This window comes from Bemisia tabaci, chromosome 5, assembly GCF_918797505.1.
Source record: "Bemisia tabaci chromosome 5, PGI_BMITA_v3".
Taxonomy (NCBI): domain Eukaryota; kingdom Metazoa; phylum Arthropoda; class Insecta; order Hemiptera; family Aleyrodidae; genus Bemisia; species Bemisia tabaci.
In genome coordinates this window covers 8,310,241-8,324,472 of record NC_092797.1, presented here as the reverse complement: position 1 = coordinate 8,324,472, position 14,232 = coordinate 8,310,241, and the positions used below count along the sequence as shown (strand labels likewise).

General features: G+C 35.4%; 1 protein-coding gene across 2 annotated transcripts in view; it reads left to right on the top strand.

The window, feature by feature from the left end:
- Nucleotides 1–261: 261 nt before the first annotated feature.
- Nucleotides 262–14,232, top strand: part of Nipped-A (Transcription-associated protein Nipped-A) — a 61,593-nt gene continuing 47,622 nt past the window's right edge. The window contains exons 1-15 of one of the 2 annotated variants that reach the window (XM_019048232.2): nucleotides 262–406; nucleotides 2,686–2,850; nucleotides 3,675–3,785; nucleotides 4,733–4,930; nucleotides 5,634–5,837; nucleotides 6,861–7,027; nucleotides 7,460–7,695; nucleotides 8,360–8,564; nucleotides 9,135–9,305; nucleotides 10,077–10,195; nucleotides 10,741–10,889; nucleotides 11,355–11,558; nucleotides 11,770–12,083; nucleotides 12,901–13,040; nucleotides 13,451–13,617. In XM_019048232.2, the coding sequence (XP_018903777.2) occupies nucleotides 2,710–2,850; nucleotides 3,675–3,785; nucleotides 4,733–4,930; nucleotides 5,634–5,837; nucleotides 6,861–7,027; nucleotides 7,460–7,695; nucleotides 8,360–8,564; nucleotides 9,135–9,305; nucleotides 10,077–10,195; nucleotides 10,741–10,889; nucleotides 11,355–11,558; nucleotides 11,770–12,083; nucleotides 12,901–13,040; nucleotides 13,451–13,617 (2,526 nt within the window). In that variant the 5' untranslated portion in view covers nucleotides 262–406; nucleotides 2,686–2,709. Of the gene's footprint in view, nucleotides 949–2,685; nucleotides 2,851–3,674; nucleotides 3,786–4,732; nucleotides 4,931–5,633; nucleotides 5,838–6,860; nucleotides 7,028–7,459; nucleotides 7,696–8,359; nucleotides 8,565–9,134; nucleotides 9,306–10,076; nucleotides 10,196–10,740; nucleotides 10,890–11,354; nucleotides 11,559–11,769; nucleotides 12,084–12,900; nucleotides 13,041–13,450; nucleotides 13,618–14,232 lie in introns of both variants that reach the window. The other variant, XM_072300240.1, reaches the window with a different exon arrangement.

Sequence of the window (14,232 nt, the reverse complement as noted above, 5' to 3'; positions counted from 1 at the left end):
AGCGGATAAACACACGCACGGACAGGGCCGGGCGAGCGTACGGACAAAATAAGATAGGGAAAAATTTTCCCATAAGGTTCTTGTCCGTACGCTGTCCGCGCGGGTATAGGGAATGTCCGCGCGGCACGGAAATATCCGTACGCCTGGGAACACTGCATCCGAGTGACTTTAGCTCCTTTCATTTTTTAATTTAGTCATTTTTCCCCCCATTCCCATCATAGTCAAGTTATTCATTTTCATTGGCCAAAATGATTATTTATTCCGGGGAACAATAAATCCGGATTTCTCCTGCGGATTTCATGCAAAGTGCGGTTCTTCTCCCGGAATCATTTCCGGAACCGTCTGTTTTCAAAATGTTGGTCACCGCGCCTTTCACGAGATTACTGATTATCAGCTTATTTTAAAGGTATTCCACCGTGCTTTACATTTTTAATTTAGAAAATAAATTTTAAATATCCCCAGTGTTTCAGAAACTTATTGGGACGCTTTACCTCATCAAAATGTGAAAAAATCGGATGTTGCTTTCCTTGTTTATAATCTAACCTAACCACCGGTTTTACGTTTCTTGTTCATCGTGAGATCGTGAATTAGATATGATTTAATTGTTTTCTCCCTCAACAGCGTAAAATTCGTTCATTTTTCAGTTAAACTCAGCATCCAGTTACAATAACCAAAGTTTTCATTTGTTTCATTGTTATTTTTATGTGCTTCCAATGAACCTACCGCTCACTCTGAGTCTCGGAGAGTGATAATCTTCGTCTTCGTCTTGACAAGGCGAATAATTTTTAGCAATAATTCATGTCAAACTCAATGGAAGCATTTAACAGGCTCAAATTGGCTGCTACTGCACTCTCCTACTTTAGAGCTACTCCTTAGGAAACTATTAGTCTGGTGATTAGTTTGCACCTAGCTGTAGTATGAATTGTACAGTTTTCGATCATGAAAGCGGTAAGACACGTTTTAAGAATATTTGTTCTACAGCATAAAGATAGCTCTCAACTCTAAGTAATTGTTTCAAAATTGTTTCGGCATCCTATTAAGAGTTTTCTGAGGAAGGGAAAATAAATTATTACAGAGACGGGAATACTTATCGATGGTCAAAGTGCGAAACCCTCATATCTCCATTGAGGCGTTTCAAAATTTCCGTTTCTAGTTTATTTTTTTGAGGAGAAACAAGCGATTTTATTGGCTTGAAATTTACACCAACTATTCTGCCAAGTAGGAAAATAAAGAAAATTTTCAAGAATTACGTTCACTAGTTTTCCAAAGAAATAATAAAGTATATCACGAAGTCTGCTACGCTTTAGATGGAGATACATGGTTTCACACTTCCGTTTTAAATTAGGTACATTAAACTGAAAGTTTCATGCTTGCTACATCAAAGCACATAAAAGTTGATCTTGCGATTGCTTTGATTAGGAAGGTGGTTAACCCATTCGCCTCATTTGACGAGTATACTCGTCAGCGCGCGTGCGGGACATATCTCAGTTGACGAGTTACTTCGCGGCATCTATCAGCATTGCTATGTGATTTTTTTGGCAGTGTTTTTTCACTGTTCTGATAGATGGCATCTCAAGCATCAGAACTCCGAAAATGGCGCGAATTAACTAGTCAGCTGAGATAATGTCCTAGGCGCCCGCTGACGAGTAAACTCGTCATGTGAGGTGAATGGGTTATATAGTGGTGGGTCTATTTCTTGGAGAAAAACAAGGCTTTGGGGATGCTAAGCAGTGCTCAATGACGAGTGTGATCTACTGTTGAGGTCTAAAAAGACCGAAAATTTTACAGATCTGTTGGCGTCACCTCAACTTAATATTCCTATGCATCTGTCCGAGTTGGACACTCTTCCACCCCCCCCCCTCTTGTACCGGTACTGATTAGAGCTCTTAATGTCTTCCTCTAATTGAAAAATTTGTAAACATTTTGAGCCTGTTTTTTCCCTGCCAAATAGTGTGAACTCAGCACTATTTTACCACCTTGTCACATTCAGTACGGGTCACGTTTCTTAGATTATCTATCCATCATTGTTACTCATACATACAAAAAAGAATTTAGAAATTCTTCCAAGTTTTTTTTCTTTCACTTGATCCTACTGTGTACATCAAATATCCAAAAACCGTCATCCTCTTTTTTAAAGACCAAACTTTCTGGATAAGCTTTTAATGGATACTAACTGATGACTTAATATCTTTTTAGCTTAGTAGTTGCAGTTAGTTGTTTTCTGGCTTGCTGTGCACAGATCCTTCAATTTTTCAAATTACTGGTTGGCATTTCCTCGATACTGCAATTGTTTCTCTTATTATAGACACTGAAAGTGATCCTTCAGTACTTCAGAGAATGATTTGACCGTTGATCGATCAATGATCATTTCTGAATTTTAGGATGTTCCTGGAGAATTTATTTTTAAAGATTTGCGATATTCAATTGGACTGCACTATTGTAGTCATTGCAAAGTGCTTCTCCAGTTAAATTTTGTGCATTAATATCTGACATCTACAGTGATGTGGTGCTTGGAAATTCGTTGGAAATATCCTAAAATCTAGGTAATAAATTATCGGTTGATCGATCAACTATCAAAGTGTACTCCCAAGTGCTGAAGAGCCACCTCAATGCAAGTTAATTTAGAAGAATGTGTTAATGTGGTGAATATTTATCCTAACCAGTGGAATCCTTGAATATTTTCAGGTTAAGAAACACATTCCCAAAATCATGGCGCCGCCTCCCCTCGGGATGGTGGAGCCAATCATGCAGATGAATAAATATTGCTCCTACGTGACGATGCTGGCTGATCCGAATGTCAAAGATGAAAACAAGCTGAAAGCTGCCCAAGAATTAAGTGAGAACTATGAGGTAAGCTTTTTGTAAATTTTCTATCAGTTTCAGCTGTGGGATTCAATAATGTAATTCTTTAGCAGGAGAGGAGAACATAAGTACGCATAATGAAAACCTCACTTAGCGGAGAAAGAAGTCGAGCTTTTGAGATGTCATATCAAAAAATTTCGGAAGGGTTCTAGAAATAAGTACTAGTCTAGAAATAAGTCTAGTACTAGAAATAAGTATTATTTGGCACCTTATAACATTTCTGAGAAATTTTATTGAATTTTTAGAAGTTCTGATTAAGCAGGAAGAGCCTCCCTTCCTGCACCAGCTGCCAAGTGTTGCGGCTGTATTTTCTGCATCAAGAGAGAAAGGATTGAGAGGAACTTGGACTCTCTTGTAGATAAAATGTCGGAAGAAGGAGAATAGTGGATGAAATATCAAGAAGTTCGTGATAGGGGAAGGATTGCAATGCCCATAGAATAGGATGGGAGCAGAATTTTTAGCAAACGTTGTTTTCAGATCCTTTAGCTGGTTCTGGTTTCAAAGATTTGTCAACAGTGTCAACCCTGGGGGCTGATTTTTGAAATTGGTAGACAAAGCTGTAGACAATGAAGACAAAAGGGATATGGAGGAATCCTATTGGTGGAAGTGAATGGTTGCAATGGACAAAGGAGGTAGGTAATAGACTAATCAACGGCAACCGACGAGAGACCCTGTAGTCAGTCCATCATTTTCTCCCTCAGTCCATAAGAACCACATATTTCAACCCATTGGATCACTCCATACCCTATGTCTTTTTTTCAATAGCTTAGTCTATAAATTTTTTAAATTAAATTTTTCTTCATGTTTTTTAGATAATTTTGGCATCACAGCAGTACCCGCAGTTCCTAGAACATTCCATGAAGATATTTGTCAAAATTCTTAACGAGGGACAACCTCACTTTATCTCAGAATACACTGTTCATGTGAGTACATATATAAATGTTTTTTCTTTGTCTGAGACTGTTATGTATAGCTTCATTATCATGCTCCTATCAATTGACCAGATCAGATAAGTAAGTCAATTTTGTGCACCCTCCTCAATTCATCACACATGAGAGGTGCAAAAATTATTAATGGCAGAGAATCCAACTTGCCCAATTAATTCTGCTGGGTAATAATATTCAATAAAATCGTATGATTGTACATAGTAGGGAATTGTTTCTTATAATTATTTAAATTAATTTGATACCCCTCCTTCGTTTTTCCTGAAACATTTGGACTAATTTGATGCACTTGTTTTCTCTGTACTCACATGTAATTAATAGACTTCCTGCTGAGACATATTTTAAAAGAGAGATACATACTGTAAGTCTGTGCACAATGAACAGATCATCCTAACAGAAATAGTTCTCCTTTATGCCCAGGTTTACCTTGGAAGCAATTTAGGCAATTGTGTAAAGTGGCAGTAAATTGGAGAATGAATGAGAAATAAAGTGCCCTTAGAATTTTGTATTTATTTGTTGTTTTAAAGTAACAGTTAAGTAGGTTTTTGACAAATAATAGGTCAAACTTACGTAATAGGGACATATTTTTTCTACAATTTTCTGGGGATGTGATATGTAATTTTCTCAATTGGAACTGTCGTGAGGGGGAGTTGCCCATCTAGTTGCCTCCAGGAGGCAGAAAGTTAATTCTTCGTATGTTCTCCACAGTCAACAACAGAGACCTGTCAAACTTTTTGATCCAAACAAATTCTCCACACACAAAAAAAATCATCAATTTAACCACCGAATCATCTCATTGTAAATCAAGATAGGGTAATCGTCTTCACACAATGTTTACTGGAATTAGTGAATAAACTCAAAGTAGTCAATTTGATGTAAAGTAATAATCTGTAGTTGTGATGTGTGTTTTTCCTTTATCATTTCAGCAAGTACGGAAGTTATTGTTGGAGCTCATTTACAGAATGCCTGTAAACGATATTTTAAGACCTTACACAGAAACAGTCCTAATGTTATGTATGCATTTGATCGAATCAGATAATGAAGAAAATGTTCTCATTTGTCTAAGGATAATAATTGAACTAAACAAGCACTATCGGCCTGCTTTTACGGATGTCAAACCATTTGTGAGTATTTCTTTAAGCCATGAAGAAAGCTCCAACTTCACCCTAAAATTTTATAAACCATTTTATCTGGCTCCATTAAGTGATTTTCTGACAACATTTTCAATTTTTGATTAATCCAAAGGATATTTGACATGACCATAATGGAACACGTACTTCAATGTTGTTGATTTTTTTTTTCATGTTTTAGACATGATAACATCTGAATAATCAAATTTTGTTTTTCAAAACAATGTTCTCGCTATAATCCTTTCGCACATTCAAGCTTCAACAGTTGAAGGTATCCAAAACCAGTTTTAATAGAAGCATTGCTGGAAGTGAAGTTTCTAAGTTTTTTGTTGGAGCGTATGCTTGGAAATGCACAGTGTTACCCAATTAGTCATTGCAAATTTTCTTCTAAGAATAATCTCGGTTGTTTTTGCTCACTAAATTTTATTACTAAAAGTTCTATCAACCCCATGTAATGTAATTATCATGTTCATAATCATTGAAAAGTATTTTAAGTCATGAAATTAGATATTAATTGAGGGCATCGGTTCGAAACGGACACTTTTCTAATCAAATTGAAATTGGGAAAGAGTCCTCTTCACACCCATTGTCTCAATTGTATGGACAACCCTTAATCTTGAGTGATAACACTGATTTTTCAGTATGACTTAAAATGAATATCACATGTCTTAAACTATTGACTTTGCATTTTTTCCAGATAACACACTTTTTAAATCTTGTGAGAAGTATCTATCGAGAGTTACCAAATCACATGGATAATATGTTCAAACCAAGACCTCCTCCTCAAGTCAATGATCTATCAGAATTAGACGTTGAATCTCTGTTACAAATGACGTATATAAGCACAGAAATTTTATGTAAGAAAGGAGAACTAGCAGAGGGCAGTGGTGTTAACGAATCCGTAAGTATAAGTTTTACCACAGGCTGACTTTTTTTCAGCGTAGGGTTTTAAATTATATTTTCACCATAGAGCTCCGTACAATTTTCAGAAAATGTTGATTTCCTTTTCTAACTGCTAGTTTTTTTGAACTATGAAAAGCTCAAAACTGATTGCAAAAAAGAGGCTTAAACTTGAAGTGATAACAAGAGTGTTTCTAGGCCTGAATAGGCCTGAAGCCTATGATGTCTTATGAGGAAATGACCCATGGTTTCAGTCACCTTGAATCCAATGCATTATGGCTACCCTGCAATCCAAATCACCTGCAATCAATTTCATTGGGGGAAAATGACAAAAGTATTCACTTCAAACAACTGTAATATTACAATCATGGTGGAAATACATTGCCCTATGTTTCAATTGTGACACGAAAGAAAAGGAACAAACGCATGTGAAAGGATAGACAGCGGTCAATTCTTCATGTAACATCCCGAAATCTGTCGGTATGATATTTTTCTATTTGAAATGTGGCTGGATTCTTGGCAACTTTGACAGTCTTTTTCTCCGCTAAAATATTTTTGGATGAAAAACAGAAATATTCAGGCATTTTCATTTTAATGTACTTTCCAGGGGAAACAATACAAAAAAAAAAAAAAAAAAAACCTGTCAAAGAAACCGTAAACTCACTCTTGAGTCTCTTTGCAATGAGTTTCCTTTTCTTAAGATTAGTATTTTTTTAACTATCTTGAAGAATTCCTCCACTGATGTAAAACAATTGTTAAAGATTAATCAAAACGCAGAAAATTGAGTTGAAAATGCAGTTTAAGGAAAACGTTTGCACAGCCAAGAATTTGAAGAAATTTTCAATAAATTTGTTCTCCCTTGCTCGGAATTGAAGAAATTTCTATGGAAAACTGTATGCAATAGTGAATTTTACCAGAGGAAAAAAGTACTCTTTTGCTGCAAGAGAGCAGCATTCCTAAAGTTTTGTCCCCTTTGGGGTTAATTGAGAGGTCATACACTTTTAATCTGTCCTTTACCTTCCAGTATACACTTATACCCAAAGGAGTGGTTTCTTTGAAAGTCCTCCAAGAGCTGCCAATATTAATTGTGCTGTTATACCAACTGTACAAAGAACATATGGAGCCAGAATTAACTAGTTACATTCCCGTTATACTGCACACGATTACCCTACAGCCAGCCCTTGAGTATCGGTAAGTAGAATCTGTTAACGTCAGGCTTAAGTTTATACAGATTAAATAGGTTACTGTTAAGGAATACTGTTAAGGAGGCAAGGTCTCTCCAAACTTTAAATAAGTTTTTCATGTGTTGGCCTCATCTTGAAAGTCCGAAGCCATGGTCTATCTAGAATTGTTTTTATTGTTTACCTCATTTTATGTATTCGATATTTTTTCGTAAACCTGGTTTAAGTGTAGACTTAAAAGAAAAATGGAGAAAAAATTGAACAAAAAGGTCAGGTGTGAATTTTACAATCTGTAGTCGAGGACTTTTTGATTAACATAGCTAAAAAGACTGAAAACCTCATACAAAATTCAGAATATTTTAAGTTCTTAGTAAAATTTGACGAATCTTGATTTTTCTCTTCATTTTGAACAGTTACAATGTACCTTTTTTTGCCTTTCTAGGTTACATCCAAATTTCAACAAAAAAGTGTTTGCAGATTTCATGGGGGCCCAAATCAAATCTCTGTCTTTCTTAGCGTATGTTTTGCGTCTTTTCCAAGAAGCAGTTTCCAAGCAAACTGATGTGATGGTAGAGGGCATGATAAACATGCTCACACTCTGCCCGATGGAAGTGACGAACCTTCGAAAAGAGTTGCTCATTGCAGCAAGGCATATTCTATCCACCGACCTGAAAATTAGTATGTATTTTTTAAATCAGAGCTAAAAGTACAAATGTTCTTCCTTGGTCAGGGAATACTGGAAAAATCAGGAAATATCAGGAAATTTTAAGAAGTCAGGGGAAACCGGGAACTGTCAGGGAAAATGACAAGATGTGAAGAAAAAATTGTTCAATTGCTTTAGTTTGCCTTCAAGAATGGGTTCAATGTTTTGAACCAGAAATTTTGTATGATAACAATTTCAAATTAAATCTTGATACTCATCCTGCGTATCTTCCAATGTCAAGGAAATTTACTAAAATGCGCCAGGGAATTTTGTTTTTTTAAACACTGTGGCAACTCTGGAATATGTGGTTCAACACAGGATTTAATGCATGATGGACAACACATCATATTTATCTAAAGCTACAGGGGTTCAGATACTTTTCAACTCTGCCAAAAGGAGAACCTTTTTGCGAACAGAATTTACTGCTGAAACTGTATACGATTCTTTCCTTTTTTTTATTTTTTTAGATTTTAAGTGGTGGAAAAGCTCAATTGTCAGCGGCAAAGGTTTTTTTGGTCTCAAGGAAGAACCGATTTTAGTTAAAGTAGGAAAGACAAGAATTCTTGTGCATCTCAGTGAAATGTTGCTTGTTGCGTGGACAGTACTTAATAATTGTTTGTTTCTTCCTCTCTTTTATAGAATTTGTTCCCTATATGAGCAGGCTCTGTGACGAAAAAGTCCTGCTCGGTAATGGATGGACCACTCATGAATCCTTGAGGCCCCCAGCGTTTAGTATGCTTGCAGATCTAGTCCTCAATGTTCGCCAGCATCTTCCCATGGCTGACCTGGAAAGGGCTGTTCACTTATTTTCAGTGAATATTCATGATGAAACGTTACCGACAAGGTATGGTAACAAAAATCCTACCTTTTCTAACAGTAAATGGTCCTTTTGCATTATTAAATTGACAAGTAGTTGAATGTTTGGTTAAATCCTAAATTTTTCGGAATCATGGGTTTTTACCCTTGAATTTGATGTTAAATACACTATATTTTTGACAGATGATAAATAATCTAAAATCAATAGTTTGACAGAACTTTGATGCGAGTGATTCTTTTCAGTGGGTTTTTAGTCTTTTTAGGCTTAAAAAAAATTTCAGAAAAAATGCTTCCAAGAGGGGCATAGCTTTCAAGGGAGCACTTAAAAAAAAAAAAAATTAGTGAAGAAAAGTCTTATTTTAACCCATAGAGTATGCTCTTGCAATACGGGCATTCAACAATGGGTCACCCGGTATTATACTGTTATAAATTCCATTCATTTTAGTGATGCTTAAATCCAGCATGTATTTTTTCTCTCCCATGAAAAAATTTATTCGTCGTCTCTGGACCAAGCAGCCATAATTTTTTGCATAAAATTATGAAATTATGTGCCAAACCCAAAATCTAATATATTTGTTCTCTCTCTGTGTTGTTTCAGCATTCAAACAATATCTTGTAAATTACTGTTAAACTTAGTTGAATGTGTACGTCAGAAAGGTGATGATGACAAAGGATCTGGCCACGAACTATTGTTGCAAATGTTGCGAGTATTTGTTCTGAAATTCAAAACTGTAGCACGACTACATTTACCAGCACTTATCAACAAAAGGTTTGTTCTTTCTTTTATTTGCAAGACCGAGGATCTAAAAATTTTTTGTATTGCATTTTTTCAACCTCTGATGTTTATGGTTTGTTCAAGGTTTTTTTTTAGGAAAACGTGTTTTTCTCATCATATATCATTATTGTTAAGTTACAGCAATGATATTCCTTTACTTGTAAAGTGTTATAGAATTCATACTATCATAAACCATTTTTGCCAGTCGTTTTTTTCAAAATGAAAGGTATTCGTAATTGTCAATGACTTTCCCAAGTAAGATAGAATAATATTTTCAGATCGCTAGTCTATGCAAGACTTGCAACTTGAATTTTCCCATTCTAATGCTTTTCATCGCTTTTATAATCTTTATCCTGTCTTTTAAAGAAATGTATTTTATGACCTTGAAGATTGACTGATAAAAATTGAAAGCAAAGAGAGTATTGAGGAAAGGCCAGAGGACAAGCTTACTGTCTAGGAAGGCACTGAGAATGAGAATCATCCGTTGTTACGCAACAGTCATAATTTTGTAACCGCGAATTCATTCAAGTAGTTCAGACACACTGATAAAGATTGTATCTTTGATCCTCATCGATTGCCATAAATTGGGGACTTGCTCAATCCCAAGGGAATTACTCAACAACTTACTTATAACTGCCATTTTCAGGTCTCATTTACAGCAAGTGAACTCATCATTATCACTATTTCCATTTATCAAAATTTTCCTCCAGTTTTCATAAAACTTTATTCTAATTCCGATTTGTATTTTGTCTTGAAATTTTGTAGCAAAGCTCAAACAGCGCAACAAAATCCAGTTGCAGCTGTGCCGCAAGCCTCTGCAGAGACCAAAAATGAAGATGTCAAAGTACCTATTGTAGGTCAGCAAAATCCTATGGATAACCAAGGTAAGTTACTACATTTTATTACCTTCCGTTTCTAAACTTACTTACGTAAACAAACAGAAATATAAGGGACTTATTCAAAATTCAGTGAATAGCCTTAACTGTTTCCTCTAATTATTTTTTTTTTTTTGTCATTAGAAATTATGAAAGTAGATATTAGGTATGATGTATATCAAACATTAAAACTCAATACTAAGTTGCTATATATTTATAGGCTATAGGCGTAATATCTTAAATGGTAAAGAGAAGAGGAAAAAGTGACTAGAGTTCAGTCCAACAGGTAGATTGTGAGAAAACAAGCAAATAAAACTAATAACTGTTGGTAATCGCAGCAAATCGTTGAATGGAAATTTTCATTTCATTCAGAATGGTTTCTTTTTTTTGTGCTTCGTAGCAAGCAAAAAGTCATATTATGACAACTACTGTCCCTGCCTAGGCTACAGGCAAGCAATTTAATACAATGCATCGATTCGGAATGTCTAATATGTAAGAAACGTTTGTTGCATCTTGAAGTTTTGCAATCAACATATCTTTTTATTCATTTTCAGCAAAGCGAGAAAAACCAGATGTGAATAAACCAAGGTTCGGATTTCCTGCCACACAAACAGCAAATTATAACATTGTGGAATGCAGAGCTTTGGTGAAAGCCCTTGTGTATGGCGTGAAAACTATCATGATGAGCTGCTCTAATAACAAGGTATTCAACCTTATCCTTCTCTCTAGAAATGTGTTTGTAAAATTCACTGTAAGTGGCTTTGGCGAAACCGTGGAATGTTTGGTAATTTTAAAGTCAGGGAAAAATTGTTCATTCTTCTTTATTTGCATTCTAGAATTGGTCTGGCGTTTCGAACAACTTTTTTCATCTGAAAGTCATTTCATATCTTGTCTTTTTAACTATTTAGCATATCTTCAACAGACATGGAATACTATCCAAATGTGTCCGAGAAATCGGGGCAATTCATTTTCTAAATTCTGTGGCAACTCGGGTCTCCTAATTTTTAGCTCATTTTGGGGGGGGGGGGGGGGAGTGCACTATATCCATGGTTTTTTAAATGGTTTGCCTACTCTAAACAATTTAGAGTGGCTGTAAGGTCAACCTAGCTTTTTAGAAATCAAAATTTTTGCTGATCTTATCTTATTCTGTCTTCATTTTTCATTTCAGTCGGGTGATGCTGGCGGAACAAAAACTCTACAAGCATGTGATCCTGAAGTTTTAATAAAGTTAGTCAAATGGGCATTGCAAGCACTAGATATCTATACATTGACATTCACTCCAACGTTGCCAGCAATGCAGAGGATGATCCCTCCAAAGCAATTTGTACGTTCCAAAGAAGAAAAAGAAGTTCTGGAACATTTTTCAAGTATCGTAAGTACATTCCTTCTTTTCTAATGCCTCCATCAGGTAAAGATGGAGATAGAGATTAAGTTTTACTATGTAGTTATGAAATAAATAAAATTGTTTACTAGTTCCCTAGTTCTTTTTTTTTTTTTTTTTTTTTTTTTTTTTTTTTTTTTTTGTGATACTGCATTTTGTAACGATTCACTTTTTTTTCATCCTTGGTGATCTTTGCTTTCAGTTTGCCCTATTGAATCCACAAGTTTTCCGTGAGATATTCCTGACAACAATTGAGTACATGGTGGAGCGAATAGCTGGCAACTATGCATTGCAAGTGATTGGAAATTGGTTCCTGACCAACTTAGATACTTCACCGATTTTTGCTCCTGTTCTGGTGGAGTACCTCCTCGGTCGAATGGTGGAAATGGGGAATGGTAATGCAGAAAGGAGTAATTTGTACCTGAAACTATTCAAATCAGTATTTGAAAGTGTGCAGTGCTTTCCCACTCAAAACGAGCATATGCTACGGCCTCATCTTCATAAAATTGTAAATAGGTAAGTTCTCATCGCATTTTCCCCTTTGCATATTTTTTCCTCTTGCCTAGATAACAATTCACACAATGGGAAGTTCAGAAATCAACTCCCAAAGGTTGTATTAACAAGTATATCAACAGAGATCAAATGGAAGTTTGATTATATAAATGATAGCATTTATATCTGCTATTTTACCAATGTCAATTGTGAAAGCTTATTTCCTGTTTAGGGGCTCATGTCCAGACTTTCCGTTGTGTGAATTGCTTTCCTCGTGAAATTTTGAAGAGAGAAAATGTTGCGTAGTGTTTGAATTCATACCTTGTCTGGAGGCCCAATACTTTACATTTATGGATGTATCTTATTGATGGTAAAATTACTTGTATCGATTTTGGTGCTTTATCATTTTCTTTGAAAAAAAGAGGAGGATATGGAATATTATCCCTGCATCAAAAATCTTTTAGAGTATGATAGCTGAAAAAATCACAAGCAACTACATTAATTAAGGATTGCTACCTATTTTTTATTTATTCATTCATTTTTTACATTGAAATGAAGGCTCTAAGTTCTGCAGCTTTATAAGTGATATCTCAGTATTTTAAAAACTCATTTTTTCAGTCATCATGGACATTTCATAATTTTGTTCTTATACCATATTGCAGCGAAAGAATGCATCTATATTAAAAATAGCCAACGAAATATCAGCCCCAGAGTATCTGCTCAGTATCTGTGCAATCTCTAGTATTTTAAATCTCTAAAAAAAAATTCTCAAGATTCAGTAATTAAATTCATCATTATACACCATTTTCTATATTTTCAAGAGTGTTTATCTCCTTTTCAGATCAATGGAGCTTGCGATGACGGCCAAAGAACCTTATAACTACTTTCTTCTTTTAAGAGCGTTATTCAGATCCATCGGCGAAGGACGTCATGATCTCTTATATCAGGAATTTCTACCTCTCTTACCCAGTTTATTACAAGGTAATTAAATTTTCTTTAACACACCTGCAGAAAGTATCTCACAAAATGCATGTTCGTGAGCTGTTCTAGAAATCTGACTTTTCACATTGCTGGTTTCAAAGACATGTGGAATATTATAGCTGCCTTCATCAAGAAAGTTATTTGCACGAATCTCATTTTAAACCATTCAAGTCAACAATGGTTTAAAGGCGCTGGTCTCCTCAACTTAAAACGGGTGTAATCATCATTTTACGCCAATGCTTAAAGAACAGGGAGTGATACACCCCAGGGTTCAGCTCAATATATAGTCCTTTCCCTTTGCCTACAGAGAACAATGGGAAACATTACCAAGCTCAGAGCCACACAGTGTGGAAGATTTGGTTTCAAATTCTGTTTTGAAGATTTCAGATTGTTATTTTTTGTGTTTTCAGGTTTGAATAGTCTTCAATCAGGTCTCCACAAACAGCATATGAAGGATTTGTTCGTAGAATTGTGCCTGACAGTTCCTGTAAGGTTGAGTTCACTCTTACCATACTTACCAATGCTAATGGATCCATTGGTGTCTGCGTTGAACGGCTCGCATACTCTTATCAGTCAGGTATAATTCATTTTTTCCCACCCTCACATCTTTGCCTTTTTTTAAGGTTCTTCTTGATTATAATATTCTAAGGACATCCTGGAAGGTCCCACAGGCTATCAGTGTTTCAGCGAGTACTGAAAGAAACTAAATTTTTTTTGCAACATGGCACACACCAGGTTTGACAAAGTTTGGTGATCATAAAAGAAGCACCATGCGTCGGAAAGTAGAACAATCTTAGCGCAATCAAGAGCAGATTGTCATGTATTTTTATCAAACTGCAATTACATCTTCACTCTGTTTTTTTTTTCCTCAATAAAAATACAAGGTTTTTTATCCCTCAAGTATATTGCAAAATTCGAAGTCAGTCTGATTGTTACTTTATTGGAGTCTTTTTAATCAATAGCTAACAATAATATTGAGAATAATTATCATTAAAATTTCATGTCTGTATTTTGTCAATTCTATCATGAAGTGATAATTTTTAAGGTAAGATCTCATAATCCTATGCAGCTAAATTTGCCTGTGAGTTTTCACTAGCGTAGTCCTACAATCGGTAATCTACTTTTAACTCATTGAAACCAATTCGTCAAAGCTGGAAGTGAAGTTGTTACACAGCTGCAACGAAGGAGGCAA